This window comes from Trichosurus vulpecula, chromosome 6, assembly GCF_011100635.1.
Source record: "Trichosurus vulpecula isolate mTriVul1 chromosome 6, mTriVul1.pri, whole genome shotgun sequence".
NCBI lineage: Eukaryota > Metazoa > Chordata > Mammalia > Diprotodontia > Phalangeridae > Trichosurus > Trichosurus vulpecula.
This window is the reverse complement of record NC_050578.1, coordinates 98,502,423-98,527,100: the sequence shown is the minus strand read 5'-3', so window position 1 is coordinate 98,527,100 and position 24,678 is coordinate 98,502,423. Positions and strand designations below refer to the sequence as shown.

General features: G+C 37.3%; 1 protein-coding gene across 1 annotated transcript in view; it reads left to right on the top strand.

The window, feature by feature from the left end:
- The window catches only part of LOC118853722, a 140,468-nt gene that overhangs the window by 2,102 nt on the left and 113,688 nt on the right, over window positions 1-24,678 (top strand). The window contains exons 2-4 of the mRNA XM_036763906.1: window positions 11,699-11,799; window positions 13,610-13,679; window positions 18,199-18,329. Coding sequence (XP_036619801.1) covers window positions 11,699-11,799; window positions 13,610-13,679; window positions 18,199-18,329 — 302 coding nt within the window. The remainder of the gene's footprint in view (window positions 1-11,698; window positions 11,800-13,609; window positions 13,680-18,198; window positions 18,330-24,678) is intronic.

The window sequence follows — 24,678 nt, the reverse complement described above, 5'->3', positions numbered from 1 at the left end:
AGAACCCATAGTTACCACCACATTGGTGTGGCATTGGAGGAAGAAGTTAGTGGTTTATAAAAGCTAGACCTTGGAATATTGATTTTATTATAGAGATTTTCTAGAGAAATAGGAAGGATTAATCAAATATAATTTGGAGACAGAAATATTCCTCTGTACTGAGTTACTAACTGGCATTGAAGGGCAGCTGCATGTAAGTTATAGGGATAGGTCAGGGGCGGGGAACCTGCAGCCTTGAGGCCACATATGGCCTTCTAGGTCCTTGGGTATGACCGTTTGACTGAGTCCAAATTTTATAGAACAAATTCTTTTATTAAGGGAATTTGTTCTGTGAAGTTTGGATTCAGTCAAAGGGCTATACTTGAGGACCTAGAGGGCCTCATGTGGCCTTGAGGTCTCAGGTCCCCCACCCCTGGGATAGGTGGTTGCCCCTGCTTACAATCTTATGAATGTTGACCATACCCTCAAATATCTTACCTACTTCTTGCCATTATGACCTATAATTAATTCTGCCTAACTATACGTTTTCTTTTGAACTTCAGGACTTTTCGGTCTTCAGGAACCCCCTATTCAAATGTAGAGTCTCTTAATATTTTACAGAGTTATTTCTAGTATCCTGTGGAAAAGATGGAGAGAGACAGGCTAAATGAAGGTACAGAGAGATGGATTTGGAAGTGGTTGAATAGTCAGAAAGAATAGTCTTTAATAGATAATGTCATTTTGGAATGATGTCTCTAGTGGAGAGTTCTAGGGATTAGTCCTTGGTCTTATACCTTTTAGTATTTTTTTTAGCAGTGGCTTGGATAAAAGCATAGATAGCATGCTTATCAAACTTGGGGATGGCATGAAGCTGGGAAGATAGCTATCACATTGGATAATAGAAGCAAGATCTCTAAAGATCTCAGCAGGCTAAAATGTTGGACTAAATCTAGTAAGGTGAAATATAATATGGATAAATTTAAAGTCTTGTACTTGGTCTCAAAAATTCACTTAATAAATATAAAATGAGAGTGGCATGGCTAGACAATGGTTACTCTGAAAAAAATATTTAAGGGGAGATTTAATAAACCTCATTTTGAGTTAACAGTGTGATATGGTCACCAAAAAAGCTAATATAGTCTTAGGTTTCATTAAAATAAACATAGTGTCCAAGGCTAGAAAGGTAATAATTCCACTGGACTGTGCACTGCTCAGACCTCATGCCTGTTATGTGCCAGTCTTCATGCTAAGTGTTAAGGATACAAAGAAAGGCAAAAAACAGTCCCTCCTCTCGAGGAGTTCACAGTCTAATGGGAGAAACAGCAGGCAAACAACTGTGAATAAACATTATGTATACAGCCTCAGAGGGAAGACACTAAGATCAAAAAGGACTGAGAAGTTTCTTCCAGAAGATGGAACTTTGGGTGAGACTTGAAAGAAGCCAGGGAACCCAGAAGGTGGAGACTAGGAGAGGGAACATTCTAGGTATGAGAAGGTGAAAACATTGGGAGTTAGGAGATAGAGTGATATGTTCGAGGAATAGTGAGGAGACCAGTGTCACTGCAGGGTGGACTAGGTGGAAGGGAGTAATGTGTAAGAGTGTGAAAGTAGGAAGTGGTGAGGTTATGAAGAACTTCAAGAACCAAACATAGGGTTTTATATTTCATTTTGGAGGTAATATACAGCCAGTGGGGTTTATGGAAAAGGAGGGTGACAGGGCAAAGCTTAGAAAATATCTTAGAAAATTCAACTTTACAGGTGATTATTTAACTAGAAGAATAGAGTTAGGGAAAATAGCTGGTATAGTGGATATATAACCAGGCCTGGTGTCAGGAAGACCTGAGTTCAAATTCATCCTCAGACCCTTTCTAGTTATGTGACCCTGGGCAAGTCACTTAACCCTATTTGCCTCAGTTCCTCATCTGTAAAATAAGCTGGAGAGGACAGCAGCAAACCATTCTAGTATCTTTGCAAATAAAACCCCAAACAGAGTCACAAAGAGTAGAATTCCACTGAAAAACAAGAAGATTTGGGGGAACATGAATAAATTCAAGTATTTGAAGGGCTGTAACATGGAAGGGGGATCAGACATGTTTTGCATAATCCTAGAGTCCAGAAGTGTGAACGACAGGTAGAAATTGCAGATAAATGATTTGGCATAAGATATCAGGAAAGCTTCCTAATAATTAGTATTTTCCCAATACTGCTTTAGGAGGCGACATATTCCCCTTCACTACAAGTGTTTAAGAAAGGTTGGTTGCAATTGCAAGATAGAATGTAGAAAGGATTCTTGTTTGGGTGTGGGTTAAACTATATAACTTCTGAGCTCATTCTGTCATTCTGTGATTCTATGTAATTCAATCATTAGCATGGAAAATGCTAAATTAGTGGTCCTAGGGATCTGTATTCTATCCCCAACTGCCACCAGAACTAGCTAGTGTCTAAAGATCCTTCCAGATCTAACATTGTGTGATTCTAAAAGGAAATGGGGCAAGGATGGGAGTATCAAGAGCAGCTAACAATTTAACCAGGGATCATTTAACAACTGAGAGAAGAGACCTAACTGAAATGAGACCTGGAAATAAGGGGAGGGAAATGTACTTTATAGATGAAGAGAATTGGATCCTAAAGAGAGAGATGAGCATGTGCCTAATGAAGCAATCAGTATTTACTAATGTGCCCTGTAAAATGTTGGGAACTCCGTGGGATGTGAAAAAAAAAAATCTGAAGGATTGTCCTTGCCTAGTTCATTTGGGGGTACCAATTTGAACTCTTTGAGGCCAGCTGGAGGTACCTGGAAGGTTTTTCAGTTGTCTGTGGTTTCCACTCTTTGGCAACCATTTTTGTTCTTTCTCAGTCCACAGATCATTCTCCATGGAAGAGAAAACAGATAGAAAAATAAGATTTTAGTATTTGACATGTACTGCAAACAGTTCTGTCCTCTATTCAGTATTGCTCTTGCTTCCTTCGTAGTTTAAAAAATTTTTTTTTCATTAGCTTTCACTAGCAAGCTCAAATCCTTCTGGGATTTAGTGTTTCCTGGCAATTCTTACAGGACCTATGCTATTCTTTTGTATTTGTCTTCAGTTGCTCACCTTTATTTTCATTTTCCATACATGTCTTTTTAAAACCCGAATGCATCAGAGTTCCTTTTGCATCCATATTGGTTCTTTACATAGGTGTCTTTTATCCTACTTTGTTGTTCTTTTTCACTTGTATCTGACTCTTTGTGACCCCATTTGGGATTTTCTTGGCAAAGATACTGGAATGGTTTTCCATTTTCTTCTCCAGCTCATTTTATAGGTGAGGAAACTGAGGCAAACAGGGTTAAGTGATTTGCCCAGGGTCATACAACTAGTAAGTGTCTGAGGTTGGATTTGAACTCACATCCTCCTGACTCCAGGCCTGCCACTCTATCCACTGAACCACTCAACTGTCCCCATGTTCAGTTCTAGGTGCCATATTTAAGGAAGAACATTGACATGCTAGAAAGTATCAAGGAGATGGGGACCAAGATGATGAAGGACATCAAAATCTAACTTACCTGTGTGACTGCAGAAAAGTCACTCGGTCTCCTGGTTCTCATTTTCTTCACCTGTAAATTGAAGGAATTGGACTAAACCACCTCTAAGGTCCTTCCCAAATTTGTGCCCTTCTGATCATATGACACAGAGTCTTTTCAAGATTCATTCACAACCCAGTCAGCTCCAGGGGAAAAAAGGCATTCAAAGAAAACCAGAAGGTGATACAAGGGACCTCTGAAGTATGCTCCATTTTTTGTGCCGAGGAAACAGAGGAAGTTTTTTTTGGTTTTGTTTTGTTTGGAAGGTGATGAGCATGAGTCACACTGTGTTTGGAATCACAAATGAAATTAATTTATTTGTTCATATCCCTGCTGAAAGGATAGGGACCCTTCATGTCTTCAACTGGTTGAACCGATGGAGCATCCTTGACCTGAGGTAAATGAGGGTAGAGAGGCCTCAGCGTCAGTGAAGAAGCCCCTTCTTAGCTTGATGAAACAAAAGCCTTTGTACTATGAAGAAAGGGCAGAAGTAGCATTTCCTTGGAAACCTCCAAATATTTAGGATAGTAGATTTGGAGCAGGAAAGGACCTAGAAGTCATATAGTTCAACCCCCTTGTGTTAGAAATTTTAAAAAAACCCCACAAAACTGAAGCCCAGAGAAGTAAGATAACTTGTCCCAGAATACACAGGCAGAAAATGGCAGAGCCAGGATTTGACCCTAGACCGTAACTCCACATGGAGTGTGGTTTTCATGGCCTGCACTGCCTACTTTGAAGATAAGTATCATGTCAACCCTAAGCTTTCTCTAGGATAAACCTTCATCAGATCCTCACGGTACATGATGGTTTATGGTCCTGTTCAAAAAGTTCTTTCTCCTGAATCTCTTCTTTTTTTCATTTATCTCTAGAATCCTTCTTTCTTGGTTGACAGTGTTTTTCCTTGTCTTTTTTTTTTGGAGGGGAGAAGGCAGGGCAATTGGGGTTAAGTGACTTGCTCAAGGGTCACACAGCTAGTAAAGTGTGTCAAATGTCTGAGGCCAGAGATTTGAACTCAGGTCCTCCTGACTCCAGGGCTGGTGCTCTACTCACTGCACCACCTAGCTGCCCCTGTTTTTCCTTGTCTTCTGCCTTACACATCCCTGCAAACACCAGCAAACCCCTTAAATGAGTTTATGTCACTTTCCTTTTGATGTTCAGCAGATCTCTGAACAAAGCTTCTGTGGCCCCATCTGCCATAGAATCTTAAATTTTTTTTAAAGTTTATTGATGTATTTTTTTTACATCATCATAGTTTTTTTCCCAGTATTCTTCCTCTCCATTTTCCCTCCCAGAAAGCTATCTTATTTAACAAACAATATTTTTGAAGAAAAGAGGAAAAATAATTTATCAATACATAGAAAAAGTGTGAAAATATTTGAAGTGTTATACACTTGTGGGCCTCCCACCTCTGCAAAGGGCGGGGGGAAGTGAGAGTGTCTTCTAATATTTCTCCTTTCAGAGCATGCTCATTCCTTTATAATTTTGCAACATTCACTTTTCTAATTTTTAATTTTATTTTTTTCTCAATTACATGTAAACAAAAATTTTTTAACATTCGATTTTTAAAATTTTGAGTTCCAAATTCTCTCCTTCCCTCTTCATCATTATCTTGTGAAGGCAAGCAATTAGATATAGATTACATATGTGCAGTCACAGAGAACTTTTCTATGTTAGCCATCTCACAGAAAAAAAAAACAGACCAAAAAAACTCAAGAATAATAAAGTTTTAAAAATACAGCATTCACTTTGGATTTTTAATCATTTTTTTCTATTTACCTGACTATAGTTTTTGTATATATTATTTTCTTAGATCTGCTTACATTATATCAATTTATATATATAATATATATACACACACATGCACATACACACATATACATATATGTATATATAATTATTATATAGAATATTGTATATAGCATATATATATGAGTCTACTTGGAGGATTATTTATACGCTGTAACATATTTTAGTATATAAACTGCAAATCATCTTACCAGTAATCTGTTGCTTACATTCATGAATACAAAGGTACAGTCATTGGATCAAAGCATTAGAGCTGCAAGAAATCTCAAGAGGCCATATCTAATCCAATCCCCTCATTTTACAGATGAGATCATTGAAGTCCAGAGAAAATTAAATGACTTGCCTAAGGTCTTACAGATAGTAAGTGTAAAAGACAGCGACCAAGTAGTATCTTATGAAATTATAGTTTCTCTTGCCTTTGGTCATGTGATCAAACCAACTCAACTAATTCCTTTATTTTCTTCTCTGAAGAGAACTGGTGAAGCAATTCCCTACTAAACTTTTTTTAAGCACCTTCTGGTTTCATTTTAAATGAGGATACCGTTTTGGATGTGGTTAAATTTATCCAGTGGCCTGTCAATCTCTTGGTTATTGGATGAAGATCACACATTAATTTGATGTTTGTAGAAAATCTCAGAAATATGTCATTCTTGGTGCCCTTTTCTGCCGCCTTGGAAGCAGGAAAAGGGCTGCACAAGACTGTTGACATGTCATGTGTTTATCTATTGGAGTGTCCAAAAAATTGATCACCAAGTGGCCAGGATTCTAGTGGTAAGCCTCTGCGTAGGCTGGTTTTTGAATTCAGTCTGTCACTGGTTCAGTACCTAAATATTTTCCAAAGGTTATAGTATTTTTGGCATAACCTTCCAGAACCTGGAATAGGGACCACAATATGGACACAAAGTCTCTGGCACAATTTTCTGATCCTCATGGCTGGATCTTATGTCTGGGTCCTGGGTGCCTCACCTACCATAGGCATAAGTAAAGGGTGAAAACTAGTCTTTTACAAGGGTAGAGGATTTTTGTTTTTTGTTTAAAATCTTTTCATGGTTGACTAAGAAATCATTTGGTCCAAAGGCATTGCCCTTAAATTTAGTTTTGATGCTATTCATTCAGCTTCAGGACAATTGAAACATTCTGTAGCAGAAAAGATAAAAAGCTTTTATAATTTAATACACTTAAAAATACAAGAATATCCTCCTTAATTAGCAGTAGAGTTTAAACCTCGTTATTTTTTAATTGCCTCTGGTAGGCATCAGCATATGGTGGACATTTGAGTGATCTATCAACCACAAAGTTGGCTTTGTTCTGATTTTTCTGATGTTCATTTGTCTCCTCTCTTCTGTTTTCATGCATTTTCCCACTATTCCCATGATCTTTGACAGATCTTGTACCTTTCCTGAGTTTATGGGTCTAAGAGCTAAGGCTCCACTTAGTTGGCACCATATTAACCATATTTATAAACCATATAACCATTTGGGATAATATCCCAAATTAAAATTGCCCTCCCTGTACATCTCAGATGAAAAGTTTCTGTTCTCAGCGCAGCTGAGGGGATTGCTTTTACTGCAGGCTGGTGGACAAAGTTTCATAAAATACTGATGCGAAATCACAGCTGAGTGCCAGCTGTGCTAACATTCCTAAATCTCCTGGAGGAAGGAGCACATATTTATCTACCCACAGAATCCTATGTTTAAATTTAAAATGGGATTTTTCTCCATATATTTTGGTTGTTCATGATGTTAGTTGATAAATCAAGTTATGTCCACATGTTTTTGTTGGTAGAGTCCCCAATTGACATTGAAGTGAATTGAAATTCATGCACAGAAAAAAAAGAAAATCATGTGAAAATTGTCGCAGCATCAATAGAACACAATGAACTCTGTATCTGATCATCTGTTTTCACAGAAGACTTTGATATGTAATGGATATCTAGGTTTCTTTTTTTAACCTTTGGAATAAATATAAGCAAAACATTTATAATAGGTACTGGATTCTTCTGTCATTATAAAGTATATTTGAAGCCAATTAAAATTTTGTAGCTTAAGAAATCTAGCCAGGTTACTATCAAAATGCATAAAAAATGAATTCAGTATTGCATTAGTGATAGGATAAAGGAGAAATTAAGGGAACCTATTTTTAAATTAATCTCATGACAATTTGGGGGGGTGTAATTTTTAAAAAGCTGTTTCAGACTTTGTACTTTGGGAGTCACTGTTGAATGCAATTAAAAAAAATTGAGTAAGCTAGAAGAAAACCAGGTTGAGAAGAAGACAAATTGGAAACTTTGTGAGAGATGGTTGTTCTCCCTGCTGTGTTACTCCATCAAGTTATCATATTCAACAGTGAGTGTGTAGGTGGCAGTATATCTGTAGCCATAGCAGCAATCCACTTTCCAAATGAACTGTTTTACTACCAGCTTCACCATATATGACTTTCTTCTCCCACCCACAAGCTTTGTATAGGAACATACATGGAATCTATATACTCCACACTTCTACCTTCTAAGCCCTGCTCAGGTGCCATCTCCTCCACAAGGCACATTCTCCACTTGGAAGCTTAAATTCTTTCATGAAATCACTTTGTCTTACTTGGTGTATATTGTGCATTTATTTACCTGTGTGTATGTTGTATTGTATCCCCAACAGTGGGATATGTAACTTCTTGATGGTAAGGATTATTTTGGGTTTTATCTTTGCAAACTCCAGGGCCTGGCACACAGATGCTTAATAAATCTATGGAATTAAATTGAATGAAACAGTAAGGAAAAATGCACAGCCTGTGAGTTAGTACCGTATGATATATTGGTACTATAAAATTTGAGTTTTCTGAGGCTTTACCTTCTCAGAAAATTTATTTTTATGATCCTGTGAATAAGGAAATTCATAAATATCATACAGCTTTGCTATATCTTAGAGGGGGAATTTGGGATGCCCTCTCCCACTAAAAGGCACCAGCTCTGACTTTGGGTTCAGACCTGTGGACCCTGGCCTTTAAACAGAGGGACCAGGCTCTTTTCCTCATTGTCTCTACATCTTTATGTCCTGTCCCCTGAACCCTAGTAAAAATAAATCTTAAAAAGCAGCTAGGTAGCTTAGTGGATAAGAATTATAGACCTGGAGTCAGGAAGACCTGAATTCAAATCTAGCCTCAGACAATTCTTAGCTATGTGACCCTGGGCAAGTCTCTGTCTGCCTTAGTTTCCTCATCTGTAACATGGGGATAATAATAGCACTTTCCAGGGTTCTTACAAGGATCATATGAAATGTTGGTAAAGTGCTTAGAAAACCTTAAAGGACTATTTAAATGATGATGATGATGATGATGATGATGTTTGATTCATGTCTAGAGTCTCCCCAAAAGGGATTTGAAGCCCTTCCAGAAGGGTTCTCAAAATACATTATTAGATCAGATTTAAGATAGATATTTATTTCCTCCAAACAAGAGAAAATCTTAGAATATAGAAGACTCGTAAGTGTAAATTGACAAAGACTAAAAATATGATGCATAACCCGTAGCTCACATTACATTTTCCCAGAGGGCTGATACTTTAAAATGGAACACTTAGTGGGACTCTTGAATAGGTACCTCACCTTTTCTCTTGACTACCTGGACATCTCCCTCAAGGTCTACATCTTCTAGCAAACCAAGCCAGGGCTTGACTCATCTTTCTGTCAGAAGTCATCTTTTCCTACAAGAAGCATTGTTGTAACTGTAGGGGCCACCACTTGCAATACAGCTGATGTCAACTAACAAATCCTATAACTCCCTAAAATCCAGAAGTAGCCACTTCTGAAACATTTCTCTCATGCTCAGTTTTTAGTCACTTATGCTCAGGGAAAGAAATCCAAAGTAGAAGAGGAAGCCAGGAGCCTCAGTTCCATGCTCAGGGTCAGGCTTTTCTAGATGGCACATGCTCTAGCTGCCATGTACAAGAACTTGCTATAGATGACAGGGTTAGAGGAAAGAGCACCCCTCCACCTCTCATGGGAAGTCTAAGACAAAATTCAATGCAAATTAAAACAACTCTGAGGTACCAGCTCACATATCATGTTGACTACTGTGACAAAAAAGGAAAATGACAAATGTTGGAGAAGATGTGGGAAAATTGGAACACTAATGCATTGTTGGTGGAGTTGTAAACTGATCTAACCATTCTGAAGAACAATTTGGAACTATGCTCAGAGGGCTATAAAACTGTGCATACCCTTTGATCCAGCAATACTACTACTAGATCTGTATCCCAAAGAGATTTTTTAAAAAGTGTGGGAGGGGGGACCTATTTGTACAAAAATATTTATAGTAGCTCTTTTTTGTGGTGTCTAAGAATTGGAAATTGAGAGAATGCCCATCAATTGGGGAATGGCTGAACAAGTTGTGGCATATTATTGTAATGAAATATTATTGTGCTCTCAGAAATAACAAGCAGGATGATTTCAGAAAAGCCTGAAAAGACTTACATGAAGTGATACAAAGTGAGCAGAGAACCAGGAGAGCATTGTACACAGTAACAGCAATATTGTATGATGAAGAATTGTGAACAAGTTAGCTATTCTCAGCGATACAATGATTCAAGACAATCCCAAAAGACTCATTATGAAACACACTATCTGCCTCCAGAGAAAGAACTGATATTGTCTAAATAAAGACTGAAACATACTATTTTCTCTCTGTCTCTCTCTCTCTCTTTCTCTCTCTCACTCTCTCTCTGTCTCTCTCTCTTTCTTCCTTCCTTCCTTCCTTCCTTTCTCTCTTTCTTTCTCTCTTCTTTCCTTCCTTCCTTCCTTCCTTCTTTTTTCCTTTCTTTTCCTTCCTTCCTTCCTGCCTTCCTTCCTTCTTTTTTCCTTTCTCTTCCTTCCTTCCTGCCTTCCTTCCTGCCTGCCTGCCTTTCTTTTTGAGTCTTCTTGCATAAAATGACTAATATGGAAATGTCTTACATGACTGTACATGTATAACCTATATCAGATTGCTTACTGTCTCAGGGAGGGGGGAGGGGAGGAAGGGAGGGACAGAATTTGGAGTTCAAAACTAAAAACACACAAATGTTAAAAATTGTTTTTACATGCAATTAAAGAAAAAATAAAATATCATTTTTAGAATAGGAATAAAGAGTGGAAGCTATCTCACCCTTTAAAATCTACTGAGTGGGCCTCTCTCCCTGCTCAGTGGTGAGTAAGGAGATTGCTTGGTCTTCTCACAGCACAAGTCCTTTCAGTGCTGTCACACATGTCCCTGTAGCTGCCGGGTAACTCTGTTCAGCTGCATTTATGTTCCCAAGTTGCTCTCTAGCCAGAGCAAATGGTGCTGGGAGAGGGGAGGAGGTAAGATGGAAGGCAGTGAGCCTCAACTGATCACCCCATTGCACTAATAATAGATTTCCTTCCCCATTTGGCCTCCTGTTCACTCCAGAACTATCATTTGCTTTTCATTCTAGTACCTTGATTCAATATTATTGGCTTAATACTGGAAAACTACAGTGCCCTAAATACAGAATATCAAGAGTACAATAACAAAGTCCCATTGTACTATGTGGCTGACTTGGGAAGCATAAGTATTTGAAACTATTCATCCTCAAGTAGCCAAGATTTCTTGTAGTCATATCATACAAATAAAATTAAAGTCTCAGTGATACATATTTGCAATGTGGATGAAATCTATATTAACTTTGCACCTGTTGAAATCCTACGTATTCTGGAAGGCTGAGCTTGAAGACTTCCTATATGAAGTCTTTATCCTTCTTCAGTTGACAATGGAGATAATCTTTCTGACCAAAGACCTTGTACAGAATTTTTGCACCATTTCTCAGCCCTTTTCATGTATTATTTAGTAGTTATTTGTGTATGTGTCAAAACCTAATCAAATGGAAATTCTTTGAAGGCAAAGATTTTATTTCTTCCTCAGCATATAATGTGTCTCTCTGCTCCTAGTAAATGCATAGCAAATAATTTTTTTAAAACTTTTTTTTTTTTTGCAGGGAGGAAGGCAGGGCAATTGGGGTTAACTGACTTGCCCAAGGTCACACAGCTAGTAAGTGTGTCAAGTGTCTGAGGTTGGATTTGAACTCGGGTCCTCCTGACATCTGGGCCAGTGCACTACCCACTGCACCACCTAGCTGCCCCTAATTTTTAAAAAAATAATTTAAATGTCAAAAGGTAGCTAGGTGGATCAGTAGACAAAAGTGTTGGACCTGGAGTCAGGAAAACGTGAGTTCAGTCCTGGCTCAAATACATCTTAGTTGTGTAATCATATAATTTTTTTGTCTATGCATAAATGTTTGTGTTATATTAAATTATGTTAATTCATGTTAAGCATAAATGTTTTTGTAAATTAAACTTCTTCTTCTTCTTCTAGTGCCTCAGCTGCTGTATAAGGGAAAGCTGGATTTTTTGGTATTTGATTATCTTTCAGAGATAACTATGTGTCTGCTAACTGCTGCAAAGTCCAAAAAACCAGTAAGTTAATTATTACTGTAATTCAGTTCATAACCATCCAAATTTCTGCAAAGGGTGGCGAATGAGAGAAAATTCAGGGGAGAAATGGGAAATACAGTCCTTGTTTTAAGACGAGCCAATATTCAGACATCTGCATTGGCTTCGTATTATGAAGCAAGATTAATTAAGGGGGGGTTATTGACTTTCCAAGGGAATTCGCTAACTGTAGGAATCCTTTCAGTAGGAGTCCTAAAGATTATATGATTTAAAACCAATACATAAAATTAAGTGTGCATTTTGAATATCTTTGTATCCTATCTCGCATCCTCCCGTACTTTGATTCATCAGCTCCTATGGATTCAACTGCCATCCCTATATAGAGCTGTAGAACCAGTTCTAACCTCTCTTCTGAGTGCTCGTCCTACATTACCAGATGTATTCTGGACATTTCAAATTGGATCTCCTGTTGGCATCTGTAATTCAACAGTCCAAAAAAGAACTCGCTGTCTCTCCAACTCCTCCTCTTTTCCCAACCTTCTGATGACTGTTGGGTAAACCCGCCCTAGTCACCCAGGCTTACTACATTGGTTCATCCTTGACTTCTCACTTGTGTTTATTCCATATATCCCATCTAATGTCAGATCTTGTCATTTCTGCCTTCCCGTCTTATGCAAGACATTTATACAAATGTCTATGTGCATACACGGATGGGATGTCTTATACATCCCTTTCTGTCTTCTCTATGCACTTTCTCTCCAGCTATCACCCTAGCACTCCGTCACCTCTTACTTGGGCTACTATAGTAGTCTTTTAATTGGTATTCCTAAAGTAATTTTTCTATGCATATCATCCCCCCCATACACACACACACATGCACACCGCCGATAAACTTCAGGAGCTCCCTATTACCACTAGGATCGAATACAAAATCCTATTTAGTATTTAAAGCCCCTCACGACCTGACACATTTCAGTGTTTTCAGCTTCTTACACTTTACTCCCCACCATGCACTTTACAATCCACTGGCCTACTTGTGTTCCTTACTCAGAATACTCCATCTTTCAACTCCAAGCATCTGCATTGGCTGTCTCCCATGCTTGGAATGCTTTCCTTCCTCACCTCTCACTCCCGTCTTTTCTGACTTCCTTTAAAACTCAGATCAAGTCTTACCTTCTGCAGGAGAGAGACGTTTTCCAGTCGCCCTCCCTGATCCCCCTTCTGCCAATGCCTCCTTTCTGAGATGACCCTCCCCTTACACTATATATATTTTGTATGTATATAGACATTTGCATAAACTTTTCTCCATCAGAATGTGAGCTCTGTTAGGGGAGGGAAAGTGTTTTTCCTTTCTTTATATCCTCTGCACTCAGCACAGTGCCAGGCACATAATAACTGCTTGATAAATGGTCATTGGCTGGCTGACTGAATTTATCTGGCCCAAACCCTTTATGCTGTTAACTAAAAGTTAGCCAAGAATCCTAGGTATGGGAGCCGATACAGGACTTTTATTTTTGTCACAGTTTTGGACTTGAATATTCTAATAGAGATTTGAAAGTAAAATATACTGAATTTTTGTTTTGGCACTTATCCTTATTTTCCAGTTGATTTCATCTTCCAAGCTGACCTGATTTGCTGAAATATATTAGCACTAACATTTACTTAAGTTGATTCACATACATAATTTGTAAGTAGTTGATTTCTGACAGTGCCTTTTATTTCGTGTTTAAAGCAGCCTTACAAATTAGCTTAAAGAGGTCAGTTATTGTATTGTATTTGTGTAACAAGTCTTGTCAGACACTTCTTATAAGTGGTCTATCTTTTCATGTTTTAGGACCTGGGTTATGTTCCTGATTTTGTGCAAATTGCAATGGCTCCATATATTAAAGATATTCACAAAAAAGGTAATCCAAAAAGTACTTCCTTTGTAAAACATTTTAATGTCATGTTTTAAGGTGGTATGTCGTTTCAAGTATTACTTGGAAGTTAGACATATATATAGGTACATATAAATATACTTAGTGAAAGTGTTTCTTCTCCTTTTAATATTATAAGATGTCTCTAATGGAACTTGGACCCTAGGTAAGTATTGATGATGATGGTGATGATGATGATAACTGACTGAACCAAAATTATGGCTTTTAGTTCCTTTGAGATTTTTGTATGTTTCATGTCCCATGACTACAGTAGGAGCAAGAGATAACCCACAGGTTAAGGTAACTTCCCCTTAGCTTTGCCTACACACATATAAGAGCAGTATAAGGAGAGTGGAAGCAGACAGACAATTATCATTTATACCTCTGCTTCACATAAGCTTTTTCCAGTTGAATGAAACATAAATATTTTGTTTGGATAGGTAATCAGTGTAGTTATTTATTTAAAAAATACTTCAAATTTAAAAAAATAAATTTCATGAAATTAAGTCTTTATTCTCTATCTTGAGTTGTCTCTTTTAAGAAATGATTGACATCATGATGTATTCATAGTTGAAGGGTAGCTGTTATAATTATAACATCCTGGGAAACTTTCTGTTGGCAAAGGAGTGTATAGTTGTAAGAAATTCCATTTTCATTTCAAGGTTCTATAGTCCTTATTATAAAGGAGGATTCTATTGGATAGATTTATGGCTGTATCTTTGCAGTAGCATTGGAAAGTGACAATAATATTTCAAAAAACAACAAAATATATGAATAAAACATTTTTAAAGGTTTTACCATCTTACCCTTAGTTGAAAGTAAGTTTCATCACTTAATCTCTAAGGTTTATTGTTAGTAGCATAGATGTAGCAAGCATATTCAGACTTTGCAAGAATAGTGTTGTATACAAGAAGTCTGCCAGCTCACAGCATTGTATCCAGATCCATATAATTGTGAAACCACTGCCTCTTGAGAGGAAAGGGCTGACATTGTGAGGAGGGGAGCCTCCCTAGGGAAAGAGAGCATTATCTGAGTCTTGATCCAAGAGAGTAAACAGGATGCCATGGCTAGATGAAGTCAGAAGTCACAGGATAACCATGTCGAAAATATTCAATAGAAGGTGAAAAAGAAGTCTATGGCAGGGATTCCAAGGCTGGAGAGTCAGTATAGAGGAAGTTGGCGTGAATAGACTAAGAAGGGAGAGCTAGACTGGTTTGGTTAAGGTGATGGTCTGTCTCCAACATTTTTCTTTTCCAAGGCAGAGTTCTTTTAGGTTAGAAGCATGTAATCCATGTCCTCTCCTATTCTAGCACACCACCATCACAATGGGGCTGGGTAAATAACATTGTCTTCCAGAATGCCTCTCTAGGACTTAGGGCTAAGGCTTGATAGTGTTGACTCAGTAATGCATATTGTATACTGGTACCAGGTCCTCTCCTTGGATCTATAGCTCTCTCAGCCTACAAGGTCCTGGAGTTAAGTCCATTGCCTGTCTGAATCTAGGATCTCTTGGTTTAGCTATTCTTTTTGCTTGGTCATGATTAATAGGTGTTGGGCCATGATTCTTTAGGTTCAGCTAAAGGTTGGCATGAGTCCTCACAACAAGGACTGATAGAACATGGTGACTAGATGGGGAGGAAAATAATCCTAGTGGGTAAAGAATGAATTAGCTGACTTCTTTTTACCTTACCAGTCGTCTTATGCTTGACTGTCCTCCGTACATGCTAAAATCTAGCTATGCTGGCCTACTTTCAGTTCTTTGAACACAACAGACCCTCTATCTCCTGCCTCTATGCTTTTGCATTTGTTTTCCCCATGTTGGAATAATATTCTATCCCTGCCCCTCTGCCTTATAGTTTCCCTCACTTTCTTCAAGACTCAGGTCAAATTCTACCTTCTACTGGAGGACTTTACTGGTCACCCCAGATACTAGTGCCTTCCCCTCTTAGATTGTCTTCCATTTTCTCTGTATGTGTCCCCTGTGTCTTCTCCTATTAGAATTTAAGTTCTTTAGGGTCTGTTTTTTACTTTCTTCATATTCTCAGAGTTTAGCACCATACCAGCACTTAATAAATGCTTGTTGACTGACTGACTGAATAAATAAAAATATTTATTAATGTCTTAAGCCATGAAGCTGACAATGTGAGTGTAGGGGTTAGGGAAATCTGCTCTTTTCTGGGAAGGGATTTTTATCAAAAGGTTCTTGAAAATTAGCCAGATGGGGTCCTCTGCATAATCTCACTTGGTGGTCTCATTAGCTTCCATGGGTTCAATTACCATCTCTATGTAGATGATTTTAAGATCTATTTAATCAGCCCTAATCTCTTTCCTGAAATCTACTCTTGCATCAACAGCTGCCTATTGGATATCTTGAATTGTATATCCAGTATACATCTAAACTCAACATTTCTAAAACTGAACTCATTATCTTTCCTCCCTAAACATCTCCTCTTCCAAATTCCCTCATTATTTTTGAGTGCACCATATCGTTGCAATTACTCAGGCTCATAACCCCCTGTGCCATCATCAACTCCTCACTTATAGTCATCCTACATATCTAATCTGTTACCAAGTCTTGCTTTTATCTACATAACATCTCCCATATACATACCATATCTCTATTCACACTGCCATCACTCTGGTACAGTAGCCTGCTGGTTGGCTTACCTGCCTCAAGTGTCTCCCAACTTCAGTCCATCCTCCACTCAGCTGTCAAATTAATCTTCCTAAGACATCATGTCACATACACATACATACAAGCACACACACACACACACATTCATGCACACACACACATGCACACCAAAAAACACCCATGGCTTCCTATTACCACCAGAATTAAATGCAAAATCTTAGTTTGTGTTTTTTTGTTGTTGTTAATTAATAACTTTTTATTTATTTTATTTTTAATTTGCGAAATAACACAAGCATTTCCATAAGAAAGTAGAATAAAAAAGATATGATTGCACATGAAACCACAAATCTATTATGTACAATTTGCTATTTCTTTTAAATATATAGTAAAGCTATTATGCAAATTTATTTTTTTCCTTTTTTTCTTCCCTCCCCCCTAGAGATGACTACCATTAGATACAAACGTGTGTATGTATACATATGTAAAATCATTCTATCTATACTTCTATTTATCCATTCTTTCTCTGGCTGCAAATACAATCTTCCTTCCTAGGTCCTTTGTAGTTAATTTGGATATTCATAATGTGGCCCCATCCTTCATTTCCAGTCTTCTTGTGCTTTACTCTCTTCTACTTACTCTATGACCCAGCTGGCCAGATAATATCTGTGTCATAGTTGTAAATGGATGGTTTGTGTAAATAGAAAAACATTGGTGTGGGCTTGAGAGCTAAAATGATGAGTAAGGGAAGTATATTTCCCTTCAAAAAGGTCATCCCTAGCACCCTGAAACAATTCCAGTATAATTGTGGGGTGGTGATCTATCTTTGGGAACCCAGATCTAAGAGCAAGTTATAGTGAGTGAACTGACCCAGAAAGTAAGTAGGAATCTACACACCCAGGGTTTATGGGTGAAACCTCTACATAATGTTGGTGAAGATGCCTAACTACAAATTTCAGCTTGGTGTCAGAAAAAAATTAGGTAGAAGCTCATCTTTATTGGAAGATTTCATTCAAAGGCCGGGGGTCACACTTGTCAGATATTGTTGTAGGCAGAATTCTTTTAAGATTACAGTGGTTGGGCTTTAAGGGTGCTGAGACTCTTTCTAATCCTGAAATTCTGTGATTCTCTGATTGTGTATAAGAGGCAGATTTTGCCTTGACAAAAAGAAAAGGTTCCTAAGAAGTCAAACTGGCCAAAAGTAGAGTAGGTTGCCTTGGAAAGTGTTGGACTCCACATCACCATAGAAATTCAGGAAGAGGTTGTATTGCCTCTTCCATGGATTGCTGGAGAGAGGGCTGCTGTGTAGGTTTAATTGGGACCTGATGACTTCTAAGTCATTTACAACTGAGATTCTGAGATTTTCTGAATGCATTTCAATCAGTCCTTAGATCGTTTTAAAAAATATTTATCACTTTTCACCACTAGGAGGAGCTATTCTATACTTTTAAAAAATAGTCATGAGGGAAAAAACAATTTTAATTTTTTTAAAATTTTCCCAGGAAATTTAAATTTCGAAAAGGTGCTGACAAAGTTTCTAAATGTTCCTTATGTTTTTTTTTTACTTTTCTCCTTTTTGTGTTTAATAATTTTCCTAATTGTAAGAACTGGCTTTTCCTTCCCTTCCCTTGAAGTATCTTTTAGTCCATCAATCAACAAGTAATTATTGAGGTCCTTACACTTGCCTAGCATTGAAGCAGTCACTATGGTCTCTGAACAATGTGTGATCTATCCCAGGCCACAAGAAGCTTATAAGGTGACACAGACACATGAAGCCACTGGTGGACAATATAGAAAAAATTGAATGGGGCAGAAAACTCATCAGCCACTGTGTAATAACAGCTAAATAAAGGAATTCTTGGTCTTCTTTTGCAGGCATTCGTGTTATTAGCAATGCTGGTGGGACCAATCCCCTTGCTTGTGCTAAGGCTCTTCACAGGGTGGCAAAGGAAGCTAATGTGGATTTGAAAATAGCAGTTGTCACTGGGGATGACATAATGGGCAAGGTAGGAGAATTTGTGAAATGTACATATATACAAGAAACATGCCGGAGTTATGGCACAAAGTTCAATTTATTTTTGGTTTATACTGAAGACAGAATAATGCAGTGGGAACAAATCCTGGATTTAGATCCAGAGGCCTGAGGCTTAAAACTTGGCTCTGCCACTTACTACCATGAGATCTTGGGCATGTCATTGGTCTGGTAGATATGATGCTGGACTTGGGGGGTTGAGAGCACCTGGATTCAAATTCCTCTGTCAAGCCGTTGTTGTTGGTGGTGGTGGTCCTTCATTCTCAAAGAGGAACAATGACATCACAGGGGTGATGTCTTGACTTACGCATGATTTGGATTTCAGTGAGGCAGAGCCTCACTCTCTCTCCACTAGAGCCATCTGGGTCCAGTGACAAGATGTGGATCCGGACAACTGGAGATGGCCCCTGAAGGAAGGACCTTGATCCTTTTAAGCTAAGGTCTTCCCCAGGTCTCAGCTTGTCTGAGGTACCGCCCATTCATTCAGTGACTAAGGTTAGGTAAAAAATGAGGCAAATAACTTAGTCAAAAAAAAAATCAATCTGGGAGGGGAAGACCCTTAGGGCTTCTGGCCAAAATGGAAACAAATGTCATTTACACTCACACTGAGCCATCAGAATCCAAACAATGACCAAATGAGGCTTGAGCTGGGCCCATTGTTGGCCAATCAATGAAAGTCAGAGAGAGTCAGGTTTAAGACATGGTCCATAAAAAATAAGTCTAGCCCATAAATCCCAAGATATCTTGCTAAGTTTCAGCGATGAAAATTTATATTCCTTTGGGCCTTACTATCTGTATGACCCTAGATAAGTCATGTAACTTCTCTGTGTCTCAGACTCCTCATCTATAAAATGAAGGGCAGGGGAGGGGTGGTCTCTAAGGTCCCTTCTAGCTCTCAATCTATGATCCTATGTACCTCTCTGAGATTTTATTTTCTTATCGATATAATATATAGTGTACATTACATGGCTTCTAAGTTATTTCTAGTTCTAAATGTATGTTCCTTGAGTGGAAATCTTGGTGTTTAAAAGCATCCAAAAAGTTGCTAAACTCTTTTTATTCAATTATTTTTCTATTAAATTCTCCTATTGCCTCAAAAGTTTATAAAAAATATTGATAGACCTTAAGGGACTATATAAATATGAGGTACTGTTATTCTACTATGACTATGACTACTACTACTACTGCTACTACAATAATAATAACTCATATTTATATAGTCTTTAAGGTTTACAAGTGTTTTTCCCCCTTATAAATTTTCGAGGCAGTAGTGGAAATATTATGATCTCCACTTGACAAATGAGGAACTGATCCTCCAAAAGGATAAGTGACTTGTCTGTGATCACACAATTAGAGTGTTGATCTAAGAATTAAGAGATCTGGGAATGAGTCCCCTGAGCTAGATATATTAACTATGCATTTATACCCAGTGCTAGATAAAAAAATATTTTAACAATATCACTGTTATTCAACAACAGAAGATTTGGATGTATTTGTAACAGAATGCCACATGTGATAGAGATCAAGCATTTTTTCCTTTCCTGAGGAAGGCATTCTTTATCATTATCATCATCATCATCAACCTTAATATGGAATTAATATGTCAAGGTTTGCAAAGCACTTTATGTTATCTCATTTGATCCTCACAACCACTCTGGGAGATAGGTACTGTTTTGACCCCAGTTTTACAGATGAGGAAACAGAGGCAAGGAGAGATTGAAGTGACTTGCCCATTAATAAGTCACTGTGGTCAAATCTGAACCATGTCTTCCTAATTCCAGGGCCATACACCTAGTTACCTCAAATCCTCAGTTTTCCTTATTCAGAGGAAAAATGTTTAAAAGGATTTGATTTTATTTCAGTTCTTCCTTGAGTATGGAGCTGAATCTGTGTTTTTGTGACTAGACAAGAGGGCCACAACATAACTCTCTATTGTCTGCCTTGTTCATCTTGTTATTATTTTTAGTGCTAGTGATTCTCTGTAGTCCAAGAGGAAAATAAGTTCATGAATTTGTTTCTTATTTATACTTTAGTTGAAAAGCCCAAGTCCTGCTTACTAATTTAATGGGGAGGTGTTTTCATTGTGTTCATTGTATTCACTGAGCTTAGCTTCCGGGAATGAAATTCAAGATCTATGGAATTTCAAACTTGCAAAATACAAACATGGTTTTAATTTTTTTTGTTTACTTGACTTGTTGAACTAGAATTAGAGATTCAAAAATAAGCTAATTCTTTTCTCAGACAAAATTTTAAGCATCATTTATGGAAATAAAATTATGATTCCTTTAGACCTTCTGAAGAAATTTTATCTCTTGATATCCTTCCCAGATCTTTTTTTTTTGTTTCCAATGGAATTGGTCTTTGAGATTGATTATATGTGAAGATGCACCAGCAGTCCTTTTATAGCTAGTTTGTTTTCTCTTAGGCAAAAACAAACCCCTAAATTAACAACAACCAAAGAACAGATTGGGTGGAGGGAAGTCCCCAACATAATATTTGGAGACAGTACAATGTAGTAGGAAGACCACTGAACTTGGGAGCCAGGAAATATGGGTGTAAATCTTAACTCCCAGCAATTACTAGCTGTGTTATCATGGGCATATGAAACCTTTCTGACCCTCACTCTCCCTATGTCTAAAAGAGATATAGTAATATTTCGGTCCAGCCAAACTGGTCATTTTACCACTCCTCTTGCAGAACACTGCACCCCCAGTCCCATCATGACTTTGCAGCAGCTGTCTCCTCTGCTTAGAATGTTCTCCCCCTTTACCTGATGAGGTGGCATAGGGGACAGACAGAGCAGCCACTAAACTTGGAGTGAAAAGACCTGACTTCAAACAAATCCTGGATTTAGATACTGGGGACTGAGGTTCAAATTCTGGCTCTGCCATTTGCAACCTAAGTGATCTTGGTCAAGTCACTTAACCTCTTTCAGCCTCAGTTTCCTCATCTGTAAAATGAGTATCTACCTCCCAAGGTTATTGTGAGGATCTGATGAGATAGCATAGGTGAAGAACTTCTCAAAATGTTGAAGTTCTCTTTAAATGGTAATTATTATTACTAAAATCTTAGTTTCTTACCAGTATCAAAAATGAAAAGGGTGAATTCACCACCAATAAAGAGGAAATTAAAACATAATTAGGAGCCATTTTGCCCAACTGTATGCCAATAAATTTGACAATCTTAGTGAAATGGATGAATATTTACAAAAATGTAAAGATTTACCTAGATTAACAGAAGATGAAATAAACTACTTAAATAATCTCATTTCAGAAAAAGAAATTGAAAAAAAAAACATCAATGAACTTGCTAGGAAAAAATCTCCAGGTCCAGATGGATTTACAAGTGAATTCTATCAAACATTTAAAAAACAATTAATTCCAATGCTACATAAACTATTTGGGAAAATAGGTGGAGTCCTACCAAATCCTTTTTATGATGCAAATATGGTACTGATACCTAAACCAGGAAAAGCCAAAACAGAGAAAAAAAAATTACAGACCAATTTCCCTAATGAATATAGATGTAAAAATTTTAAATAAAATATTAGCAAAGATCCAACCATATATATTCAACCATAGAAACCTATTATGGGAATAGAGACGACCAGGGTTCATCTTCAGAGGAGGATATTGAAGTAAAGAAACCCCCGAAGAGCAATATCAAATGGTCACTTGCCCAAAAAGAATTTATAGAAGATCTTAAAAAAGACTTTAAAAATCAAATGACAGAGATGGAGGAAAAATCAAAATCAAAATAATCCAAGAAAAACAAGAAGATTATAAAAGGAAAGTCAACCAATTAGAAAAGGAGATCCAGAATCTCAAGGAGAAAAATGACAACTTGAAAATTAGAATTGGGCAAAGTGAAGCCAGTGAAATTATAAGAGATCAAGAAATAATTAAACAAAACATGAATAATGAAAAAACGGAAGAGAAACTGAAACACCTTATAAGAAAAACAACAGACTTGGAGAATAGATCAAGAAGAGAAAATATAAAAATAATCAGACTAACTGAAAGTTATGATCAAAAAAAGAATCTTGATACAATAATACAAGAAATAATTAAAGAAAATTGTCCTGAAGCATTAGAACAAGGCAAGGAAGTAGAGATAGAAAAAAATCCATTGCACACCACTTAAAAGAGATCCTATGAGGAAAACTCATAGGAATATCATAGTCAAATTCCGGAACCCCCAGCTCAAGGATAAAATATTAAAAGCATCAAGATTAAAACAATTTAAATATGATGGCACCACAATTAGAATTACACAAGACCTAGCAGTAGAGACATTAAAGGGCCACAGGTCTTGGGAACAGAATATATTGAAGAGCAAAAAACCTGGGCCTCTGGCCAAAAATATCACACCCTTCAAATTTCAGTATTATCTTGAATGAAAAGAAAGTGGACATTTGACAAACCCTCAGGCTTTCAAGACTTTGTTAAATCCTCAACTTAATAGAAGATTCAACATACAAGAACCAAGAGAAACATAAGGTACATACTACAGACTGACTATAAGAGATTCATAAGAACAGACTGCTTACCTTTTATGTAAAATAAAATGTAAAATGTATGTCTAACATTCTAATTAATAATTGTTGAGTGCATAAGAAAAAGGTGGAATAAACCTGACTATGATATGAATTTAAAAAGTAAAGCCATTTAGAAACAGCTAAAAACAGTAACTATTTTATACAAAAGAGGTGCAAGAAGAAGAAAAGATACAGAGGATTTAGATGGGAGAGGAGGGCTGGTAGTTCTGGTAACCTACTTTCATTGGGAATGGGTTTAAGAGGAAACAATACATATATATTTAGAAGAGTATAAAAGTCTTTTAAATTTAGAAGAAATAAGATAGTAGGGGTATAGTGAGGGGGGAGAGGACAAGGGAGGGATTAGGACAAGGGAGGGATTTTTAGAAGGCAGAATGAGATAATAGGTAAAGGGTGTTTAGATCAATGGGAATGGAAGGATAGGGGAGGGATCCTTGGAGGATATGTAATATGTGGGCAGGGTGGTTGGTGGAGGAGCGGGGTAGGCAAGTAATAGGAGGGCAATGAAGTGAGTAGAAGTAAAATAGATGAGGCAAGAGGGATAGAAAACAAGAGATATGTACAAACACAAAAAAAAAGATCAGGAGTAGAGTATGTCTGGGAAGGTATATATCTATATATGCGTGTATATATGTATAAGTGTATGTATACATCTGTATGTGTATATATATAATGAGAAACATATCTAAACTAGGGGGAGGAAAAAAAAGAACAAAGTTAAAAAGTGCACAGCAGAGAACAAAAGAAAACACAAGGAAGCAAAGAAAAGTTGGCTTTCCTGAAATTAAAATTATTGTTACATATTTTGAATCCTCTCCTATGTTCTGCTATACACATGACACACTTTTTTTCTTCCATACTTTGTATTTAAGTTTCAATATTTAAGTTTACAATATGTTTTTGTTTCCTTTCTCTACTCTGTATTTGTGTTCTGGTAAAATTTTAAAAAAGGAAAAAAGGAAAAAAAAGAAATGAAAAGATATATTAGCAAAGAGATTACAGCAACTTATCATGAAGATAATACACTATGGCCACAGTATTTATACCAGAAATGCAGAGATGGTTCAATATTAGGAAAACTATCAGCATAATTGACCATATCAACAACAAAACTAACAGAAATCATATGATTATCTCAATAGATGCAGAAAAAGCTTTTTTTTTTTTTGGTTTGTTTTTTGTTGTTGTTGTTTTTGCAGGGGGGAAGGCAGGGCAATTGGGGTTAAGTGACTTGCCCAAGGTCACACAGCTAGTAAGTGTCTCAAGTTTCTGAGGCCGGATTTAAACTCAGGTACTCCTGACTCCAGGGCTGGTGCTCTACTCATTGCACTACCAAGCTGCCCCCAGAGAAAACTTTTGACAAAATACAACACCCATTCCTATTAAAAACACTAGAGAGGTTAGGAATAAATGGAGTCTTCCTTATAATAATAAGTAGCATCTATTTAAAACTATCAGCAAGAATTACATGTAATGGGGATAAGCTAGAAGCATTTCCAATAAGATCAGGGGTGAAACAAGGTTGTTCATTATCACTACTGTTGTTCAATATTGTACTAGAAATGTTAGCTTTAGAGGGGCAGAATCAAGATAGCAGAGTGAAATCAGGGACTTGCTTGAGCTCTCCCCCAAACCCCTCCAAATACCTGTAAAAATGACTCTAAACAAATTCTACAGCAGTAGAACCCACAAAATGACAAAGTGAAACAACTTTCCAGCCCAAGACAACCTAGAAGGTCGACCAGAAATTGTACCAGTCTGAGAG